At 41.1% G+C, this 21,061-nt stretch overlaps 3 protein-coding genes across 3 annotated transcripts; 1 reads left to right on the top strand and 2 right to left on the bottom strand.

Annotated features, from left to right (window-relative positions):
* Positions 1-7,281: 7,281 nt before the first annotated feature.
* LOC134624076 (tyrosine-protein phosphatase non-receptor type substrate 1-like) lies at positions 7,282-9,209 on the bottom strand. The gene is made up of 6 exons (XM_063469060.1): positions 9,167-9,209; positions 8,746-9,090; positions 8,312-8,655; positions 7,656-7,776; positions 7,538-7,560; positions 7,282-7,398 (listed from the first exon to the last, which is right to left on the bottom strand). The coding sequence occupies exons 1-6, from the start codon at positions 9,207-9,209 to the stop codon at positions 7,282-7,284; spliced, it is 993 nt and encodes a 330-aa protein (XP_063325130.1).
* A 5,428-nt stretch (positions 9,210-14,637) lies between these two features.
* On the top strand, positions 14,638-16,355 carry LOC134624075 (uncharacterized). The gene is made up of 6 exons (XM_063469059.1): positions 14,638-14,680; positions 14,757-15,101; positions 15,192-15,524; positions 15,943-16,029; positions 16,133-16,164; positions 16,260-16,355. The coding sequence occupies exons 1-6, from the start codon at positions 14,638-14,640 to the stop codon at positions 16,353-16,355; spliced, it is 936 nt and encodes a 311-aa protein (XP_063325129.1).
* A 2,038-nt stretch (positions 16,356-18,393) lies between these two features.
* LOC134624074 (uncharacterized) lies at positions 18,394-20,396 on the bottom strand. The gene is made up of 6 exons (XM_065470261.1): positions 20,354-20,396; positions 19,933-20,277; positions 19,499-19,842; positions 18,745-18,865; positions 18,628-18,650; positions 18,394-18,510 (listed from the first exon to the last, which is right to left on the bottom strand). Exons 1-6 carry the CDS (start codon positions 20,394-20,396, stop codon positions 18,394-18,396), a joined length of 993 nt encoding a protein of 330 aa, XP_065326333.1.
* Positions 20,397-21,061: the final 665 nt, after the last annotated feature.

Genomic DNA, 21,061 nt, shown 5'->3' with positions numbered 1-21,061 from the left:
GGTAACGTTTAGGATTTTCTTCACTGACTTGATTAATCTCTCCCAGACCCCTCCATGATGGGGTCCTGAGGGAGGGTTGAATGTCCACTGAATGCCTTGTTGTTTCAGGTGGTCTTCAATTTTGGACACATTCCATTCAGCAATGGCTCTTTTAAGTTCACGCTCTGCACCAATGAAGTTAGTTCCATTGTCAGAACGAAGGATCTTTATCTGGCCTCGTCTGGCTATGAAGCGACGGAGAGCATGGATGAAGGAATCTGTGTCCAGTGAGGCTGCCATCTCTAAGTGTATCGCACGAGTAGTTAGGCAGGTGAAAATGACTCCATACCGCTTCACCGTACTTCGACCACGTTTGATCTCGTACGGACCAAAGTAGTCCACTCCACAGTTAGTAAATGGAGGGTCATCAGGCAGAACTCTGTCTCGGGGCAGGTCGGCCATTTGCTGCTGTCCTGCAACTCCATGCTCACGCCGGCAGGCAATACACCTAGCAAGTATTTTTCTTACTGCAGAGTTGGCACCGGGTACCCAAAATTTCGTTCTCAACTTGGAGATAACATGATTGCGACCACAATGAGCCAAGTTCTCATGTATTTCTCTGAGGATAAGCTTCGTGACGTAGAGATCCTTGTTCAGGATTGCTGGCCGCTTAGACTCCTCGGGTAGAGCCGCTCTGCTGAGTCGCCCTCCGACCCTGAGGATGCCTTGTTCCAGTACCGGACTCAGTTTGAAAAGACTACTAGTCCTCTTTACCCCTTGACCTTTAGAAAGCGCGGTGATCTCTTTGGGAAATGTCTTCCTTTGACAGTAGCGAATGATTGCTTCTTCAGCCTTGGCAAGGTTCTCTAAGGTTAGCTTGTTGGTGTCCCCTTGAAACAGGCTGTCCTTGAAACCTTTCATATCCCTCTCGACTACAGGTTGAGCTTTAACAGCACTCAACTCCTTCCTTTTGCGACACAGTTGCAGCAGAATGCTCTTGACTTTAAGCATCCATGCCACCGCCCTTTTGAGTCTAAACCAGGATGAGAAGTACTGCAAGAACTCCAGCACTACATCTTCACATTCCTTGATTGTACTAGCACACACCAGGTTACCCTTTACCTCTGGGTCATCTGTAGTCAGGCCTTCAACTGGATGCACCTCTTCTGGCCACTCTTCCATGGGTTTGGTGAGAAAGTCCGGCCCCTGTAACCATGTGTGGGCCTGCATGAAGCTCTCTGCTTGGAGCCCCCTTGATGCAAAGTCGGCAGGATTCAGTGAGGTGTTGATGTACCTCCATTGCTCTGGACTGGAGCATTTCAAGATTGCATCCACACGGTTAGCAACAAAGGTACGGAATCTACTTGTTTGATTGCTGATATACTTGAGTACCGTGGTACTATCTGACCAAAATACAGATGGTTGGAGTGGAAGCTGCAATTCAGATGTCAGAACCTTGTCCATGCGTGCTGCCATTGTTGCTGCGGTAAGTTCCATGCGGGGAACTGTAATGGGCTTCAGTGGGGCCACTCTTGCCTTTCCCAACATGAATGCGCAGTAGACTTCGTTACGGCTGTTCCTCTGTAGCAAGTAGCTTACTGTACCATAGCCCTCTTCACTGGCATCAGCAAAATGTTGCAGCTGATTGTATACTGACTCTCCAAAGCCCACAGGTTTAAAACATCTTGGAACGCTTATGTTCTCTAGCTGGTGGAGCTGGGTCTTCCACTTGAGCCACCTGTGAGCTAGATCTGCAGGTATGATGGCATCCCAGCCAACCTTTCTCCTGCAAAGCTCTTGCAGAATCTTCTTCGCTTGAAGCGTGACTGGTGACAAGATACCCAGTGGGTCGTAGACAGAACTCACAATGGACAAGAGGTTCCTCCGAGTGGGTGCCCTGTCCGGCATTACAATCTTGAACCTGAAGCTGTCAGATTGAATACACCACTGGACTCCCAGCGCTCTCTCAATGGGAAGTGTGTCCTGATCCAGATCGAGATCTTTAACCTCTGATGCCCTTTCTTCTTCTGGAATAGCAGACAGAACTGCTCTGCTATTGCTTATCCATTTTGTGAGCCTGAATCCACCCCTCTGACATACAGCTCTAAGAGTGTGGTACAACTGTATGGCTTCCTCTTCTGAGCTCACAGCCTTCAAACAGTCGTCCACATAGAAGTTGTGCAGCACTGTGTCAACCGCTTGGCTGTTGGCTGGATCTTGGTTGTCTTCAGCACATTTGCGCAGAGCAAAGCTGGCGCAGCTTGGTGACGAAGTTGCACCGAAAATGTGAACCACCATCTTGTACTCCACCATTTCCTGAGTAATGTCACCAGATGTCCACCACAGGAACCGAAGAAGGTCAGAATCTTCATCAGGCACCTTTACTTGGTGGAACATTGCTTCCACATCTGCCATGATGGCCACCTCTTCTTGTCTGAAGCGGATAATTACCCCAAGAAGGGTACTGGTCAGATTTGGTCCTTGTAACAGTTGATCATTTAAGGTGGTGCCTTTGTACGATGCTCCACAGTCAAAGACCACTCGAAGCTTGTGTTTCTTGGGATGGTAAATTCCGTGGTGCGGTAGGTACCAAACCTTTCCATCATCCCGACCAAGGTCCTTTTCTGGCACTTTCACTGCGTAACCTTTGGTTATGACGTCACTCATGAAAGCCGAGTATTCTGCGTGGAATGAAGTATTCCTCTCCAACTTCCGCTTTAGGTGTAAGGCACGTTGCTCAGCCACTTTGCGGTTGTTGGGCATCTTAAGGTGCTTGTTCCGCAATGGCAGAGCGATGCTGTAATGTCTGTCCACAATAGTAGCTGACTCTGTCGCTATCTCCAGAAACTGCAAATCCTCCCTTGACATTTCTTGCTTCTCGTTTCTTTCACATTCAGGGAAGTCACTTTTAAACTGCTGGTCCCAGAGTTCATCCAATTTGCTAACTGATATGCGGTTTGCTGCAACCTGAATCAGTCCGCATGCTGCCCTTTGTGACCTGCTTCCTTGGAGGGGTTCGCTGATGGTCCAACCAAGCCTTGTCTTCACAGCATATGGACCGCCATTCTCGCTGGCTATAACTTGCCACGGTTCAACAGCTTTAGGTGCATTAGCCCCGATTAGCAGTCCGATCTTTGCTTTAATCCTAGGTATAGACACCTGCTGAAGGTAGGTCCACCTGTTCACGTAGTCTTGAGAAGGAGCGTTGTCAGCAGAAGCAGGAATGTCACTGTGACTGTACATTTCTGGCAACTCAAAGAAGTCGTCACTGTCCAAGCTGCTTATTTCCAACCCAGACACAATGTGGCTACTGACGACCTGTTCTTCTCCCATTGTTTTCAGCAAAATGTTTGTCTTCCTGCCAGACAAGTTAAGCTCATGCATTAACTCTTCAGTACAAAAGCAGGCAGTACTGCCAGGGTCCAGGAAAGCATAAGTGTGTGTCACCTTTTGTCCTCTTTTAGGTTTCACTTGGACTGGAACTATTGCCAAGATGTGCTCTGTTTTCTCTGCAGCGTGAGCAGGTGCTTCCATTTCAATAAATCCATTCACGATTGACTCTGTTTGGTTTTCTCTTTCTGATGATTCCGCTTCAGGAGCTGCCCTTTTGCTTGTAGCACTGGGCTTAGTCTTCATGTGTAACACTGTGGGGTGCAGTTGTGCACAAACCTGACAACTTGCCTTTTCTTTGCACGAACTACTCATGTGTCCCTGCTTAAGACAGCTGAAGCATAGTCCTTTAGTTCGCATGAAATCAATCTTTTCCTTATGAAGTGACTTCCTCATCCTCTTGCACTGTTCCATGGTGTGCTCTTCACCACGACAGAAGAGACAGGGTTTGGAAAATGCACACACCTGAGTTTCGCTGACCTTGTTCCTTTCTTTAGCGGGTACGTCCTGTGTAGTGGTGATAGTTGCAGCTGTGGTGAGTCCCTTTCTGATTCCACTTTTCCTTTGTAACCTCTCATCCACTTGCCCTCTAACCTGGACCTTTAAGGTGCTGTCCTTTATATCACCGAACAATGGATGCAAAACTTCTTTGGCCTGCTTATTGACAAACTCTGCCAGATCTGCAAACTTGACTCTGCGTTTTTCCTTGTCTAGGACCCCACAAGCAAATGTTCTCCACCTTTCTCTCAGCTTGTACGGAAGCTTAGACACGATAGCACGCATGTTGGCCGTGTTGTCCAACTCCTCCATGTACTCCACATCCATCATTGCGTTATGACATCCAGTAAGATAGAGGCCGAAAGCGTGAAGAGCCTCTCCATCGTCTGACTTGATGGTTGGCCAGTTCAGAGCCTTGTTAATGTATGCCACTGATATCTTGTAGGCATTTCCAAAGTGCTCTTCCAACAGTCTCTTAGCCGTTTGATATCCATGTGTAGGTTCCATATGAAGACAACTCCGTATCAATTCTCGTGGTTGCCCACTTGTGTACTGTTCCATGTAGTACAATCGATCCTTGTCGCTCTCTGTTCTATCCTCCACACCATGTTCAAATGCTCGCATGAACAGCCGATACTCCAATGGGTCCCCTTTAAACACAGAAATGTTCTGCGGGGGCAACGTAGCTAACTTCTGCTGCTTAGTTAGCACTTCGACCACATCCTGTAGTGCACTTGGTGTCTGTGATGGCTGGGAGGTAACAGTGTGTGTTTGCTGTGCATATTGGAGAATGTTCTTCTTCTCTGCTTGTCTTTCTCGTGTGGGGGAAGGACTGTTGGACCGCTGTGAAGTAACTAAATCTCCAACTCTATGCGATGCCACGTAGGAGTTCATTCCATCCCGAGTGGACACACGACTGGATGCCTTGGATGCACGACTTTCATATTCCGATAAGATCTTGATCTTTGCCGCATTTGCTGCAAGAGCTGTTTGTATTTCTAACTCCTCCTTTTCAGCTTGGAGCTTAGCCTCCCTTTCCTCCAACAAGCGTTTCTGCCTTAAAGATGACGCCTTAATCATTAAGGTAGCTCGCTCCACCTCTGCCTTCATGCGTGTGGACGACACCGATGACGAAGCGCAGGAGCCACGTTCTGAAAATGCCTTATCACTACGTTTTGAGACAGATGCATTAGATATGCTGTCAGATGGATTCACATCTTCATTGCATTTTTCAGCCTCCACAGCGCGCATGGCCATCTTGTCCATCCAAGCCGAAGCTGTCTCAGCAAAAGCCTTAAAGGAATCAGCCTTAGGTTCGAACCATTTTTCCTGGTCTTTAGTTAAATCCTCCTCTGGCATTTGTTGGAGCACCTCTTTAACATTTGTGTTCAAACCACAAAACTCTCCAAAACGCTCATTAAAATCCTTCATTAACTGTGTTGCTTCTGCTAGGCTTGCATCACATTCACTTTCCATCAGCTGGCGCACTTTTTTCACTGTGCCTGTTAATTTGGCTAGCTTGGCCTTCCGTAAGTTAACAACACGTTGCAGCCTTTCCTCCATGGCTTTAGGTGTGATTTTCACCGCTCTAGCTTCCATTTCTGCTACTGTGCCTTCTTCCTCTTCGTTCATGCTATTAATTTCCCGAATAGCAACAAAAAAATGCCTTATTTTATCATCCAAAAATCATGCAGGTTGGCTACCACACAGCTCAGCATCCACAATGACTCAGCATTTTTTCCTCGTGAATTAGCTCCACTTACTCACGTTTGTTGTTGCTGCAGCAGCTTGGGTTTTTTCCTTCTTAGTTGCTTGAATTAATCCACAACGAGCTGGTTTTCCTACAAAATGTACAAGCCGTGAGACCAGTTTTCCCGTGCTTCACTCGCGTAGGTCAGTTTGAAGAGGAAAAAGAACTCCACAGGACTCCGATGTAAAAACTTGTAACAAAAATTTATTCCACAGTTTGCGTCTTACAGGAGTGGTCAGGTTTAACTTCAAACTTCCTCAACAAAATAACCTACTACGGTAGGAAAACCGTGTGGCTCTGTTCTACCGTGCTGCCGCGTATAGCTTATACCGTATTAACTCCTTTTTCTCTCTCCCCCCTCCCGCACCGCATGCGCTAATTTGCATACAGCCGTGAAGCCCGGATTTTACTATAAACACGAGTCCTTAAGGCACATGTATTCATGGTACTACGTAACCAAACCAACACAGCAATAAAATAATTTTAGTTCCACCATAAACATGCATTTACTTCCTAAATTATTAATTACACAAGCAAGCTTAACAACAGCGAAATATAACTACTAAACATATGAACTATCTTAACTTGGCTCCCACACAAAAGCTTAATCAAAATTGAGTTTTGAAAATGTAAAATAGATGGATAAAACTTTAAAGAATGTTTGAGCCCTCAGACAGACTGCAAATCAACTTTGTGTCAATGACAAAGACGACGGTTTACTGTGTTAACATCCCGTCTGAGTGGGGTTTTTGTCCTTCTGTGGGAGATGTGACCAAAAAATCTGTCGTATTACTAATGATAGCCTGTGCTGTCTTACCTGTCTGTTCTTAAAACTATGATGGCAATTTTCAAACAATTTTTTTATACTAAGGTCTGGACCCTCCTCTTTTGGAGTGCCCATTTTAAAGCACACTTTTGGAGGAGAGATGTAAAATGAATAATAGAAAATAGTTTGTTTTTGTGGACAATGCATCAATCACGTGAGAATAAGTGTGATAGCTGCCTTTGAGTGGCTTTTTATTTGAAAAGTCAGTAATGAGTGTGTAGTTTATACAGATGTGTTTCCAGGAGCTGAGCTCCACAACCTATTTCTGCCTCTCAGTAATATTGGTATTTGAATGTAACAGTGCAAAGAAGAGTATTTGCCCAACACAGACAATAATTGCCACGTATGTATTAAAGTTATTTTTCATAGCGAGCAAAGTGGTTTGTAGAGTCACAGCAAACAATTCCACACGTTCATATCTCAGTCACCCACAAAAAGAAAGGTAGCACAGCATTCTTCAGGACAATTTGTGAAATAGAAAGACTTTCATCCAAAAGTAGCATTATTTTAAAACAGTACATTTTGTCTCTACAGTGCAAGTAACTGAAGAGAAATACATTCCGTTAGTGATAAGCAGGGTTTTAAATATGACATTCCATGGAAATCATGCTGGTTTTTAAATCTTAAGTATATAAAAATACAGTTTAGGTGAAGTTGCCGAAATGTACTAAGCTTCAGTGACTGAGAAAGATCTCCAATCAGGAAGAACCTGCAGAAACTCTTAAAGAAACACACAGAACAAAATCCAGCAACCATCATGAGCGTTGCAAGACATCCCTTAGCCATTTTTTGTCATAGCTTGGTCGTATTCCCATGATGAAACTTTGATGTTCTGTTGTCAGGGTTTGAGTGTAGAGTAAATTACAGCATCTCCATTGGCTTTTACTGTAGTTTGTCTGGGTCTGATACTATTGTGAGCCAAACCCACAGATGTATAGATGACTGTATCACCAGTCTGTGAAAAAAAGGAAATTCCAATAAAAATATAGACATGTTCTTACAAACACATTAAAATATGTGAAATAATCTATTGCTCTTTGATGACTGGGATAGGCCATCATGGGGTGGATGGATGGACTAAGACAAACTCTCACCTGATCGCCTTCATCGGACGCATCTGTGGAAAAACACAAGCATTAAAAGATACCTATAGTTAGTAGTTACTGCAGAATAACAGAATGTGGATTTCGTCCTGCATAAAGTTTTACACACCTGCAGATTTTTTCATTCTTGTCTTGCAAAATGTCACTACAAGGAGCAGCGTCACAGATCCAAGAACCATGTTTGACAGCATCAGTGCAATAATGGTCGGACTCAGTGATATGCTTTCAGTCTCTGCTGTAAACATGATACATGATTTAACATTTAATATTCGATTTACAGAAAACTAATTGTGACAAACTGGATTTTTGTAAGTTTAGCTACTTACTCTGACCACAGGCATTTCTTTTTCTACACAAATGGGCCAAATTCAAACAGCAGAGAAACAGATAAAAATAAATAAATGAATAAAGTATACACCATATTTAGAATTCCTTTTATAACGTTCTCTGTGATAACCTGTTGGCAAGTGAAAACCTTATCTCATCTCTGATCTCTTCAAAGCTACCACATTTCTTTGACAAACACTTATCTCGGAGAGGAGGATCTGCCACTTGACTTGACTGAGCGGTTTGTGGGGTTTTGGGGTTGTTATTTTTAAAGTGTTTAATTAGATCTGACATTCTGATAAAAAGGACAAATCTGGCAAAGTTTCACAGACTTGTTGTCTTTGGATCTAATCTATTGGAAACTACACTTTAAAGAAACACATTTACAAACCATTGAACCTTAAAGTGGAAGCCTTAAAAACATTAAAAATGCACTGCAAGTGTCTCACCATTATTGATTCTTGTTCCATTTCCAAGCAGTATTTGTCCACATGCATTGACAGCACAGTAGTAGACCCCAGCGTCATCCCGACTCCTGACGACAAAGTTGTACACACAGGTAGTTTGTCCTCTGTCAGTTTTCTGGGAGATGTTGTTCTTATTGTCAGAGCAATAAATCATCTCTGGAGCAGAATGATCCGAGTTTTTCAGCCACATGAAACTAGTGAGTTCTGCTGTGCATTGAGCAGAGTGAAGAGAACAGCTGAGAGTCACAGAGTCTCCGGACCTCACTGACTTTGATTCTGGCTGCTGGACGACAGAGTCGCTGATTGTCTTTGCACCTTGGAAAACAAACCATTTGGACTGTGATTATTAACATTGTGTTTACATTCAATTGAAATTATGTGAAATGCAAACATGTCCAAACATACCTGTCAACATGAGAAATGTTCCTGACCCAAACTGAACCTCACTTATGTGTACGACTCCACAGAAGTATGTTCCAACATCTTCCCATGATGTTTTATTTATGGTCAGATGATTGTTAGTCATGTCAAATTTAACTGAAGAACGGTTAACAAATTCATCACTGAACTCTCTCAAATTATACTGAGAATTAGTTTTTACCACCAGCTGTAGTTTCCTCCCTGTGGTCACCTTGTACCACATTCTTTTCACTGATGCGCTCTTTATGAAGCATTTAATAGTAGCTGAGTGGCCAATCTTCACTGTTTTCAAAGATTCAGGCTGAGAGACTTCACTTAACTGTGCTGCACCTGAAATAATTCAGACAGACTCAGTTTCACACAAATGAAGATCAAAAGTTTACACAAGTAAATTTGTTTTACTTACATAAAGAGCAGAGCAGGAAAACATTCACAAAGAACATCTTCATCTTGTCTCCTTCAGCAGTCCACATCTAATGAAGCAGCAGTATACTTCTCAGATTTAAAAATGCCAGCTTGTCCTACATTTTGCCACATCTGACAGGTCTGATTGGTTCAACACCATCACACTGCAGAACATGATTGGCTCTGTCGAGTAACGTGGCGTAGAGAGAGATTGAAGTCCCCCTGGCCGCCCCCTGCCATCAAAGCTGAGGGGGTAAAAGGACTTGACATTCAGCTTTGTGTGTTAAAAAAGATCATAGTGCTAAAGCAGAACTTTTTCCTACAGTTTGGTGATCATCTTTATTCGTAATCAAAGACAAATCACAAATGTAAGTGATCAGTATGCAGAGAAATGCAGTTTGAGTTGTGGAAATGTCTGTTCTAATCTTTACAGTTTTGTGTGTAGACATGAGCCATAATCAACCTTTTGTATTCATGTGTTGGACTGAGAAGATAAGTACTGTGTCACCAATTCATCATTATACTTTTGGACGAGTGTCAAACACAGGTTGATGGTTCATGTGGTTTTTCCGATGGTTAGTTGTGCTCAATACTAATCAGAAAATAATCAGTTAAATATCATTATGACCATTTTAATATTGTGAAAAAACATTCTGATCTCCGAATGTCTCACATTTAAAGTGTATAATAAAGTAAAAAAGGGGGATTGTATTGAGTAAATTGTGATTGAAAAATACAGTTTTAAAGAGAAAAAGTATCTGGATTAAAAGTGATTGTGCTAATTAAAATCTAAAATGAATGAAACTTGAAGTGAAGAATGATACGTTGTGGTGGAAGATCAGTTGACCTGATTGATTGACTATATATTAGAGAGAGAGAGAGAGATGTGGTGAGTCGGGACTTGACAAAGTCTAAACTGTGATGGGTGGAGGTGTTGTGGGTCTGTTCCCAGCGGTCCTGTGAGATTAACAGCAGAGAGTCCAGCAGAGATGCAAAGAGGGAGCAGACTGCCCACAATCTGGACTTCCTATGATGTCAATAAGCCAGTCATTCATAACACAAAGCAAATCCAGGCATATTTTGAGTATTTTTGAGTATTTTTACTGAGCACATTACCTACTCCAGCTTTGGTTTGTGTATACTGAGGTGTGATAAAGCATTTGCTTTTTTTCTATGTTTGTCACACTTAATGTTTCAGTTTGAACTTAACTGTGCTGCACCTGAAATAATTCAGGCAGGATACACAAAAGTTGCCGCAAGTAAATTTCTTTTACTTACATAAAGAGCAGAGCAGGAAAACATTTACAAAGAACATCTTCATCTTGTCTCCTTCTTCAGTACAGCAGTCCACACCTACCGAAGCAGCAGTATACTTCTCAGATTTACCAACGCCAGCTTGTCCTACATTTTGCCACATCTGACAGGTCTGATTGGTTGATCACCATTTTCTCACAGAAAGTGATATCTGGTTTGCACTCAAAGCAAAAAACCCTTGTGGACTATTTTGAAAACAGAATTTTATATCATGAAACTGTCAGCTTTGCTTCATACTTTCCAGAACAGCAGAAGACCTTGTTTTATGGATGACACAGATGTCCTCAAAGTTGATAAAGTATAAAAAACTGAACCAGTGGGGATAAGTAATTGGTTTATTTAGTGAAGTAAGTTTAGTGAAATATCCCCTCCACTTACCCCTTACTTGAATTAATTAATCATATGACAATAAATGTGATTCAGAATATATGTAATATTTTAAACAGTTTAACAGTATCATTATCACATCATAATATATATCTAAAAACCTTTTGTGTTATTTACAGATGTGTCCACGTCATAGACAACATAGACATAGGGTTATTTTGTTGGCTTCAATCTATTTTTGTGGTGATGTGAAAAAGTATCACCCCCCCTCCTGATTTCTAATGTTTTTATATGTTTGTCAAATTTAAATATACGAGATCATCAGACAAATTTAAATGTTTGACTTATGTTTAACATAACGTAAGTAAAGATTACATGCAATTTCTAAATGAAGGTGTTTATTATTAAGGGGAAAAAACCCTACATGACCCTGTGTGAAAAGGTGATTACCCCTAAACCTAATAAATGGTTGGGCCACCCTTAACAGCAACAACTGTATTTATGTGATAACTGGCTGTCATGGTCCTGAGGCTGACTCAGTGTTTGTTTTTTCATTATTAATATTGTTTGTGTCTGTGAGTATGTGGTTGTATTTTAGTGATTTTTAGATATTTGTTTTTTTGTCTCTCCCGTGTTACATGTTTCTCGTCTAGTCTCCCCGGTCTCTGTGTCCGTGCGTCTCCTGTGTCTTTCTCTGTCAGCCGTGCCTCCTGGTCAAGTCTGCGTCTCCATGCCTGTTTTGTGTTTCCTATTTTACTTTGGTAGTCTTGTGTCCTGGAGAGACCAAACAGCCACTTCACAAGTGCATGGCACAACATAGAAGAGCCACCTCCACGGGACAAGACTCAGCAGTCCATCTGCATCTTAAGGACAAAGGTCACTCTTTCGAGGATGCCAATGTTCACATTTTGGACAGAGAGGACAGATGGTTTGAAAGAGGAGTGAAAGAAGCCATTTATGTCCACTGTGAGCGACCATCTTTGAACAGAGGCGGTGGCTTACGACACCAACTGTCTGCCATCTATAATCCAGTTTTGAGATCCCTTCCCAGGCGCCTTAATGCCCACTCACATCCTGGGCCTTCTGACCTCAGGAAATCACATGATAGGGTGGGGCTAGGTTTCGCAATGAGCTTACCCAAAACCCTGGCTGATTGTGACCTACACCCTTATTTACGCCTTTACGTAGAGGATCATCAGGGGGTCCTTTGTCCCTCTTTGGGGGGAAACTCCCACTGGGTTTAAATCTGGTACTCTCCACCATTTGACCTTAGAACTGAAGAAGCTTCTCGGATGAGAGGTGAAACGTCTTCAAGCAACTTAAAGAAGTCCAGACACTTTTCTTTCCAAGCTCCTTAGACTACAATGACCTGGATGACTGAGAACCTTCACAGACATCTTGTGTCCTGTGTTCAGTGCTGTGTTTTGCTTCCCCCTCGTCTCATTAAGTCAGATTGGTCCCAGCTGTGTTTCCCTCCTGTTTCCCATTCCCTTTTTACTTCCTTGTGTATTTTAGCCCTGTGTTTTCCTCTGCCCTTTGTCGTGTCGTACCCTCACAGTGCTGTGTTTTCCCCTTTGCGTTCCTGGTCAGTCCTTAGTTCTCAGTTCCTGGTTGGTTTTCTACTCTGAGTTTCTTGTTTTTGTTCTTGTGTCGAGTTTAGTTTAATTTTTGATGTTACAGTTTTTTCCCAGCGAATAAAGCTGGAATAAAGCTGTTGAGTTCACCTGTTTGTGTTCGAGTCCTGCACTCCGGTCCTAAATTCTGCCTGCCACACAGCTACTCATGACACTGGCTATGAGTCTTTTACAGTACTGGGGAGGAATTTTGGCCCACTCTTCCAAAGAGTCCAACTTTTGTCTAGTCAGTCAAATTTGGTTGGGCAGGCACTCCTGCGACTGTACCTGTTCCATGTTTTCACCATTTTTGGACAATGGCTCCCACTGTGGTTCACTGGAGTTTGACAGCTGTAGAAATGGCTTTGTAACCTTTTTCCAGACTCAGAGAGCTCTGTTACTTTGCTTGAATTTCCTTGGATCGCGGCATGATGTCTGACCTTTGAAGATCTCTTGGGGGTGGGGGTGGGGGGGGGGATTTGGAAACTGCATTTGTTTACTTTTTTGTGTTATTATTGTCTAATATTTAAAATTGTTTGATGATCTAAAACATTTAAGTGTGAAGAACATAAAACATTAAAAACCTCTTATTTAATTAACCCACTCCGCGCTAATGATGATAGTGTTCATATCTTTGAGGGAGAGAGAGGTTGGTGGTGATAGGGACTTCCAGCACTGAAGATGTGTTCCACTTTAATGCTCTATGTTCATTGATATAATGAGAAAAGAAGGACTTCTTGATAGATCCCACAACTTCTCAAAGTTTTAATCCACAGGGAAGGCCTTGGAAGTCTTGAGAAGCTGCAATCCACCTGGAAATGATCCAAGTTACAGAATTGCTAACCTCGCAGGCTGCTGGAGACTGACCCAGAACACCTCCAGGCATCCTAATTTATATTGTCTGTTCTTGTGTAAAGCACTAAAGTGGACAAGCATTTGGTCTCAGTGTAGAAACACAAGACCTTATGAGGTTCTCTTTGAACCCCTCAAAACCAAATTAAAATGATTTCAAATTTTCTGATGTTTGTGTGTTTAGCTCAGAACGTGAGTATGAGTGGAGTGTGTATACAGTGGTTTGAAAAAGTGCCCGCCCACTTCCCTTACACAGCACTGTAAAAGACTCATTGCCCCTAATAACCTAATGAACCTAATAACTGGTTGGGCCACCCTTAACAACAACAACAACTGCAGTTGTGCGTTCGCTGGCAAAGACTTTTTCACACAGGACCATGTAGGTTTTCTGTTCTTATAAATAAACACCTTCATGTGTAAAAGGCATTTTTTTCTTTATTTGTGTTATCTCTTTCTAACATCTTAAGTTTTTGATGACATGAAACATTTAAGTGTGACAAACATTAAAAAAAGAAACATAAAAAATAAAAGAAAATCAGGTATGGGGCAAATGCTATATCACACCACTGTAGACATTTATAGACCGCTTTGAGTACTCGGGGAGACTAGAAAAGCGCTATATAAGAATCAATCCATTTACCATGTAATCACAAACCACAGATGGAGTATGTAATTAGCTAAAAGTACTCAAGATATGCCTGGATTTGCTTTGTGTTATGAATGACTGGATTACTGACATAACAGCAAGTCCAGATTTTGGGCAGTCTGCTGCCTCTGAGCATCTCTGCAGAACTTCTGAGATCCAATCGTCTGAACTGTTAATCTCTTAACATCGACAGTTTACAGTTTACTCAATACAATCTCCTTTTTAAATAAATCATGAACTTGAAATGTCAGATATTCAGAGATCAGAATATCCTGTGTGCACTCCCATTTAGTGTCTCTCTTCTCTTTCTTCATATCTACACACAAAACTCTAAACATTAGAATAGACATTTGCACTACTTAAACTGCATTTCTCTGCATAATGATCACTTACATTTTTGATTTATTGTTGATTAAAAAGAAAGATGATTGCCACGCAAGTAGTAGATCAGGAAAAGCTCTGTTTTAGCACTCTGAACTTTTTAAAAAACGCTTTTAACACATAAGGCTGAATGGCAAGCTTTGATAGCAGGGGGCGGCCAGGGGCACTTCAGTCTCTCTCTACGCCACGTTACTCGACAGAACCAATCATGTTCTGCAGTGTGATGGTGATGAACCAATCAGACCTGTCAGATGTGGCAAAATGTAGGACAAGCTGGCGTTTTTAAATCTGAGAAGTATACTGCTGCTTCATTAGATGTGGACTGCTGAAGGAGACAAGATGAAGATGTTCTTTGTGAATGTTTTCCTGCTCTGCTCTTTATGTAAGTAAAACAAATTTACTTGTGTAAACTTTTGATCTTCATTTGTGTGAAACTGAGTCTGTCTGAATTATTTCAGGTGCGGCACAGTTAAGTGAAGTCTCTCAGCCTGAATCTTTGAAAACAGTGAAGATTGGCGACTCAGCTACTATTAAATGCTTCATAAAGAGCGCATCAGTGAAAAGAATGTGGTACAAGGTGACTACAGGGAGGAAACTACAGCTGGTGGTAAAAACTGATTCTCAGTATAATTTGAGAGAGTTCAGTGATGAATTTGTTAACCGTTCTTCAGTTAAATTTGACTTGACTAACAATCATCTGACCATAAATAAAACATCATGGGAAGATGTTGGAACATACTTCTGTGGAGTCGTACACATAAGTGAGGTTCAGTTTGGGTCAGGAACACTTCTGATGTTGACAGGTATGTTTGGACATGTTTGCATTTCAAATAATTTCAATTGAATGTAAACACAATGTTAATAATCACAGTCCAAATGGTTTGTTTTCCAAGGTGCAAAGACAATCAGCGACTCTGTCGTCCAGCAGCCAGAATCAAAGTCAGTGAGGTCCGGAGACTCTGTGACTCTCAGCTGTTCTGTTCACTCTGCTCAATGCACAGCAGAACTCACTAGTTTCATGTGGCTGAAAAACTCGGATCATTCTGCTCCAGAGATAATTTATTGCTCTGACAATAAGAAAAACATCTCCCAGAAAACTGACAGAGGACAAACTACCTGTGTGTACAACTTTGTCGTCAGGAGCCGGGATGACGCTGGGGTCTACTACTGTGCTGTCAATGCATGTGGACAAATACTGCTTGGAAATGGAACAAGAATCAATAATGGTGAGACACTTGCAGTGCATTTTTAATGTTTTTAAGGCTTCCACTTTAAGGTTCAGCGTTTATTTAATGTGTTTCTTTAAAGGGTAGTTGAAAAAATTTGCAATAGATTAGATCCAAAGACAACTTTGACTGAAACCCAAAGTCTGTGAAACTTTGCGAGATTTGTCCTTTTTATCAGAATGTCAGATCTAAGTTAACACTTTAAAAATAACAACTCCCCAAATAAAAAATTCTGCTTGGAAATGGGATCAAGATTGGTTTTAACTGTAAGTAACTTTGCAGTGGAAAATCATGCGTTTAAAATTTCCGAAATGCACATATGATGATTAGCTTTTTAAAGGATCTGTTTTGCTTTTAATTTTATACATTAGAAGTCGCTTTGAACTGAAATTCTAATGCCTCCTGTCTGCATTTGCAGACGGCATCAATTATCATGAGACACCAATACCATGCATCATCATCATCATCATGGGTGTTTATCTGGTTTTCGCTGTGTTCATGATCAGTAAGAGAAACCGTTACCACTGTACAGTAACCGATGCTGTTGATCTCTATACTGTCTGTTCCACTGAGCATAACATCAATCACTTTGTTTGCCTGCTTTTCAGAGTTTTACTCAGGACCTTCACCTCTGTCCAAGGTATGTGCTGTTTAGTTGAATATTTATATAATGATTACGCCATCCTAAGTGGCTCATAACTTTGATTTTGTGCACATTATTGTACTTTTTCTCAGGTTCAAGGTGAAGAAAACCTCAAAATCAAAAGATCAAATGAACAGAGAGATGGTATCTGGAGTGAATGTGTGTACTCCAGGGTGAAGCTACACTGAACTGAAGCCATTACGACTTTGATGCCACATGTCTAGACATGAACTTACTGTAGCTTTGAAATGTTTAGGCTGTTCTCTAGCTCTTTCTAACATTATCCTGCTCGATTTAAAGCCTGTTCTTTTTTTCTTTGTTTTGTTCTAAATAATATTTTTATTATCTATTCTGTAAGACAGAGGCGTGTGAGATGAAAGCTGACGTGTTGATGTTGTTGTTGTTGCTCACTTTCTTTCTCTTTCTGTGATTTTTATATGACAGACCAGTTTTTTATGAATAATAAACACAAATCTTGACTTTTAAAATAAAGCATTTTAAGCTTTTCATGCATCGTATCTCAATTTTTTACTGTTAGCACTGAGGGGGTAATTTGGGTGTTTTTAAACTGTTGGTCTGCATCTGTGGCCTTGTGAAGTCTCTCTTCTCTTTGGGGTTGTCTTGTGATCTTCATTTGACTGAGTGATTTGAAGGGGCTTTTCTTCATCCCAGAGATGATCCAGAGATTATCCATTAGTCCTGATTGATTGGTTCGTCACCATCAAAGTCTAAACTGGGATGGGTGGAGGTCTTGTGGGTCTGTTGCCTGCAGTCCAGCAGAGATGCTCAGAGGGAGCACACTGCCCACATTCTGGGCTTGCTGTGATGTCAGTAAGCAAGTCATTCATAACACAAAGCAAATCCAGGGATGTTTTGAATATTTTTTTACATACTAATTACATTCTCCAGCTGTGGTTTGTGGTTACATGTATAGTGTGGTGTGATAAAGCATTTGGCCTCTACCTGATTTCCTGTTATTTTTGTATATTTGTCACACTTAATGTTTCAGTTTTTACTTAACTGTGCCACACCTGAAATAATTCAGACAGGATACACTTAGCTTCACACAAATGAAGCAGAATACAGTCGCACATAACAATGCACAAAGTAGGAGCTCTGCTTTACTGTGAAACCTATTTTAAATGAACCATGACATGATCAATTATTAATTAATTCATGTTTAAACTTTTCAAGCTTTTATGTTCCAAAACATTGATCAGCAATAACTGCAGGCTGTATCTTTCTTCTTGCTCAACCTGAACTACTTCCAGTAGATATTTTCTGCAGGCAAGTATGTACACAATGTTTTACAGAAAGATTCAACATGATGACTCTCTGACAATTACAGAAGCCCTGAGCAAATTTAAAGTACATGACAGCAGGTAGTAAACAAATGAGCTTCTATTATGGCTGGTCTCCTGGTGGAAACACACGTTTTCCTATACCCTGCTTAAGGGTATACCTCTCATGGCTGTACACACTACATCACTGGTGACGGATCTCATTACTGTCAAAAACCAGCCAAGGATTGGTCAGGGATACAAACACAGTCCTATCAATGCCATCTTAACTTTCTGTATCTGTTCATGACTCTGTTTAACTTGTATAATTTTATATTGATTATAGAAGAAGGGTGTTATCGTTGGCGAGTGTAGGGTTTTTCCAAACATGAACATTGTTTAATGTAAAACATTTTACAGAAAAGATGCTCACCTTAAACATTTGTATTAATCTGAAGAGAAAAGAAGAGAGGAATCTCCATTTTTTTTGTTACACTAGTCAGTGTAATTTCTTAACCAATAGCCTTGCTGCCAAGTACAAACCTACAGCAAAATCTATAATACATCACATAGCACAACACTCTGCAGCACAATTTGTGAAATGGAAAGAATTTCAATCCAAACATACAAGTATATCAAAACAGTACATTTGGTTTTTACAGTGCAAGGCAGAGTAAATAACTGAAGACTTATACATTCCATTAGTGAGAAGCTGGATGTTAAATATGACACTTCATAAAAATCATGCTGGTTTTTAAATCCTAAGTACACAAAAATATGAATTTAGCCTACAAAGAGGTGGAATTGCTGAAATGTACTAAGCTTCTTTGATTATAGTTTGAATGCTTGTATGCACCACTGAAAAGAGATATACTACCTATGAGAGTTGCAAAACATTTGTCATAGCTTGGTCGTATTCCCATGATGAAACTTTGACGTTCTGTTGTCAGGGTTTGAGTGTAGAGTAAATTACAGCGTCTCCGTTGGCTTTTACTGTAGGTTGTCTGGGCCTGATACTGTTGTGAGCCAAACACACAGATGTATAGATGACTGTATCACCAGTCTGTGAACAAAGGAAATTCCAATAAAAATATAGACATCTTCTGACAGACACATTAAAAAATGTCTGTGATAGGCTGCCATGGGATAGATGGGTGGATGGATTAAGACAAATTCTCACCTGACCACCTTCATCGGCTGCTTCTGTGAAAAACACAAGCATTAAAAGATACCTATAGTTAGTAGTTACTGCAGAGTAACAGAATGTGGATTTTGTCCTGCATAAAGTTTTACACACCTGCAGATTTTCTCATTCTTGTCTTGCAAAATGTCACTCCAAGGAGGAGCGTCACAGTTCCAAGAACCATGTTTGACAGCATCAGTGCAATAACGGACGGACTCAGTGGTATGCTTTCAGTCTCTGCTGTAAACATGATACATGATTTAACATTTAATAAACACACATTTACTAATCTAGACAACACTAATTGCGATTAACTGGATTTAATGTAGGATTTGGCTACTTACTCATACCACAGGCATTTCTTTTTCTACAAAAATGGGCCAAAGTCAAACAGCAGTGACTTTTTTACCACTTCCTGTGATAACCTGGTGCGGAGTGAAAACCTTATCGCTGATCTCTTCAAAGCTACCACATTCTTGACAAACATTTACACGGAGAAGATGATCTGCCACTTGACTTAACTGGGCGGTTTGTGGGGTTTTGGGGTTTTTATTTTTAAAGTTTTTAATTAGATCTGACATTCTGTGGGTACTGTAAATAATTCAGACAGCCTCAGTTAAAAATAAATAACTAAAATAATCTGAACTGATCCGTTTTTCGTACTCCCATTTATATATGTTAAGGAAAATGCTTTAAAATTATTTTTTACAAATAATCAGTTGCCAAAGTAGTTGTGAAAAATTTGGACTTCGTATTTCAGTGAAAGTTTTCTTTGGAACTAATCTATGGCAATTTGTCAACTACACTTTAAAGAAAAACATTTCAAAGCCTTTGAAACTTGAAAGTAAAAAGTTTAAAAATGCACTGCAAGTGTCTCACCATAATTGACTCTTGTTCCATTTCCAAGCAGTATTTGTCCACATGCATTGACAGCACAGTAGTAGACCCCAGCGTCATCCCGGCTCCTGATGATAAGGTTGTACACACAGGTAGTTCGTCCTCTGTCAGTTCTCTGGGAGATGTTTTTCTTATTGTCAGAGCAATAAATCATCTCTGGAGCAGAATGATCCGAGTTTTTCAGCCACATGAAACTAGTGAGTTCTGCTGTGCATTGAGCAGAGTGAACAGAACAGCTGAGAGTCACAGAGTCTCCAGACCTCACTGACTTTGATTCTGGCTGCTGGACGACAGAGTCGCTGATTGTCTTTGCACCTTGGAAAACAAACCATTTGGACTGTGATTATTAGCACTGTGTTCATATTCAATTGAAATTATGTGAAATGCAAACATGTCCAAACATACCTGTCAACATCAGAAATGTTCCTGACCCAAACTGAACCTCACTTATGTGTACGACTCCACAGAAGTATGTTCCAACATCTTCCCATGATGTTTTATTTATGGTCAGATGATTGTTAGTCAAGTCAAATTTAACTGAAGAACGGTTGACAAATTCATCACTGAACTCTCTCACATTATAGGAAGAATCAGTTTTTACCACCAGCTGTAGTTTCCTCCCTGTAGTCACCTTGTACCACACAGTTTTGGTTGATGCGCTCTTTATGAAGCATTTAATAGTAGCTGAGTGGCCAATCTTCACTGTTTTCAAAGATTCAGGCTGAGAGACTTCACTTAACTGTGCCGCACCTGAAATAATTCAGACAGACTCAGTTTCACACAAATGAAGATCAAAAGTTTACACAAGTAAATCTGTTTTACTTACATAAAGAGCAGAGCAGGAAAATATTTACAAAGGACATCTTCATCTTGTCTCCTTCTTCAGTACAGCAGTCCACACGTAATGAACTGCAGCAGTATACTTCTCAGATTTAAAAACGCCAGCTTGTCCTACATTTTGCCACATCTGACAGGTCTGATTGGTTCATCACCTTCACACTGCAGAACATGATTGGCTCTGTCGAATAACGTGGCGTAGAGAGAGATTGAAGTTGATGGGGTCTGTCTGTCACAGACCCACCACTGGAACGAGACAATTGTTCTACAACAGCAAAAAGCATTGAACACCAAGCAGAGCTGTTTGATCTCGTGCACGAGGGAGAGAACTGTGACAAGCGCCGTTCCTTCACTTGACCCCAGTTGTTCTCGTCTGCTCTCTCGTAACTCTGCTCTTTATTGAGTTTGCATGAATATGCATAAGTTCATTAACATATGACTTTTTACATAGGTATACATGTGACAAAGAGTACCTTGTCTGTGTGTACGTATAGGTATGTGTGTGTGTGTGTGTGTGTGTGTGTGTGTGTGTGTGTGTGTGTGTGTCAAGATGTGACCCTGTGAAGACTCCCCAAAGCTGGTGCCAGGAGTCCAGCGGTCCACCTAAACAAAGGGCTCTTATACTTAACCATATACAGAGTAGGTGTCCTCCTATACCATAAATCAGTAAGAGAAGGTACGACCTCTCTCATGACCC

The sequence above is a fragment of the Pelmatolapia mariae genome, linkage group LG3_W (assembly GCF_036321145.2).
Source record: "Pelmatolapia mariae isolate MD_Pm_ZW linkage group LG3_W, Pm_UMD_F_2, whole genome shotgun sequence".
NCBI classification, from domain to species: domain Eukaryota; kingdom Metazoa; phylum Chordata; class Actinopteri; order Cichliformes; family Cichlidae; genus Pelmatolapia; species Pelmatolapia mariae.
The sequence above is the reverse complement of the archived record's forward strand: the minus strand, read 5'-3'. Positions and strand labels throughout refer to the sequence as shown.

Excerpts from the sequence above, each read along its gene's own strand:
- LOC134624076 (XM_063469060.1), bottom strand. The coding sequence starts at position 9,209 with ATGAAGATGTTCTTTGTGAATGTTTTCCTGCTCTGCTCTTTAT. Across the intron at positions 9,091-9,166 it reads TTTCCTGCTCTGCTCTTTAT|GTGCAGCACAGTTAAGTGAA; the intron begins GTAAGTAAAACA and ends GAATTATTTCAG. Across the intron at positions 7,561-7,655 it reads AAGAATGAAAAAATCTGCAG|ATGCGTCCGATGAAGGCGAT; the intron begins GTGTGTAAAACT and ends GTTTTTCCACAG.
- LOC134624075 (XM_063469059.1), top strand. The coding sequence starts at position 14,638 with ATGAAGATGTTCTTTGTGAATGTTTTCCTGCTCTGCTCTTTAT. Across the intron at positions 15,102-15,191 it reads AACACTTCTGATGTTGACAG|GTGCAAAGACAATCAGCGAC; the intron begins GTATGTTTGGAC and ends TTGTTTTCCAAG. Across the intron at positions 15,525-15,942 it reads TGGAACAAGAATCAATAATG|ACGGCATCAATTATCATGAG; the intron begins GTGAGACACTTG and ends CTGCATTTGCAG.
- LOC134624074 (XM_065470261.1), bottom strand. The coding sequence starts at position 20,396 with ATGAAGATGTCCTTTGTAAATATTTTCCTGCTCTGCTCTTTAT. Across the intron at positions 18,866-19,498 it reads TCAATTATGGTGAGACACTT|ACTGAAAGCATACCACTGAG; the intron begins GCAGTGCATTTT and ends TTTACAGCAGAG. Across the intron at positions 18,511-18,627 it reads CAGCCGATGAAGGTGGTCAG|ACTGGTGATACAGTCATCTA; the intron begins GTGAGAATTTGT and ends CTTTGTTCACAG.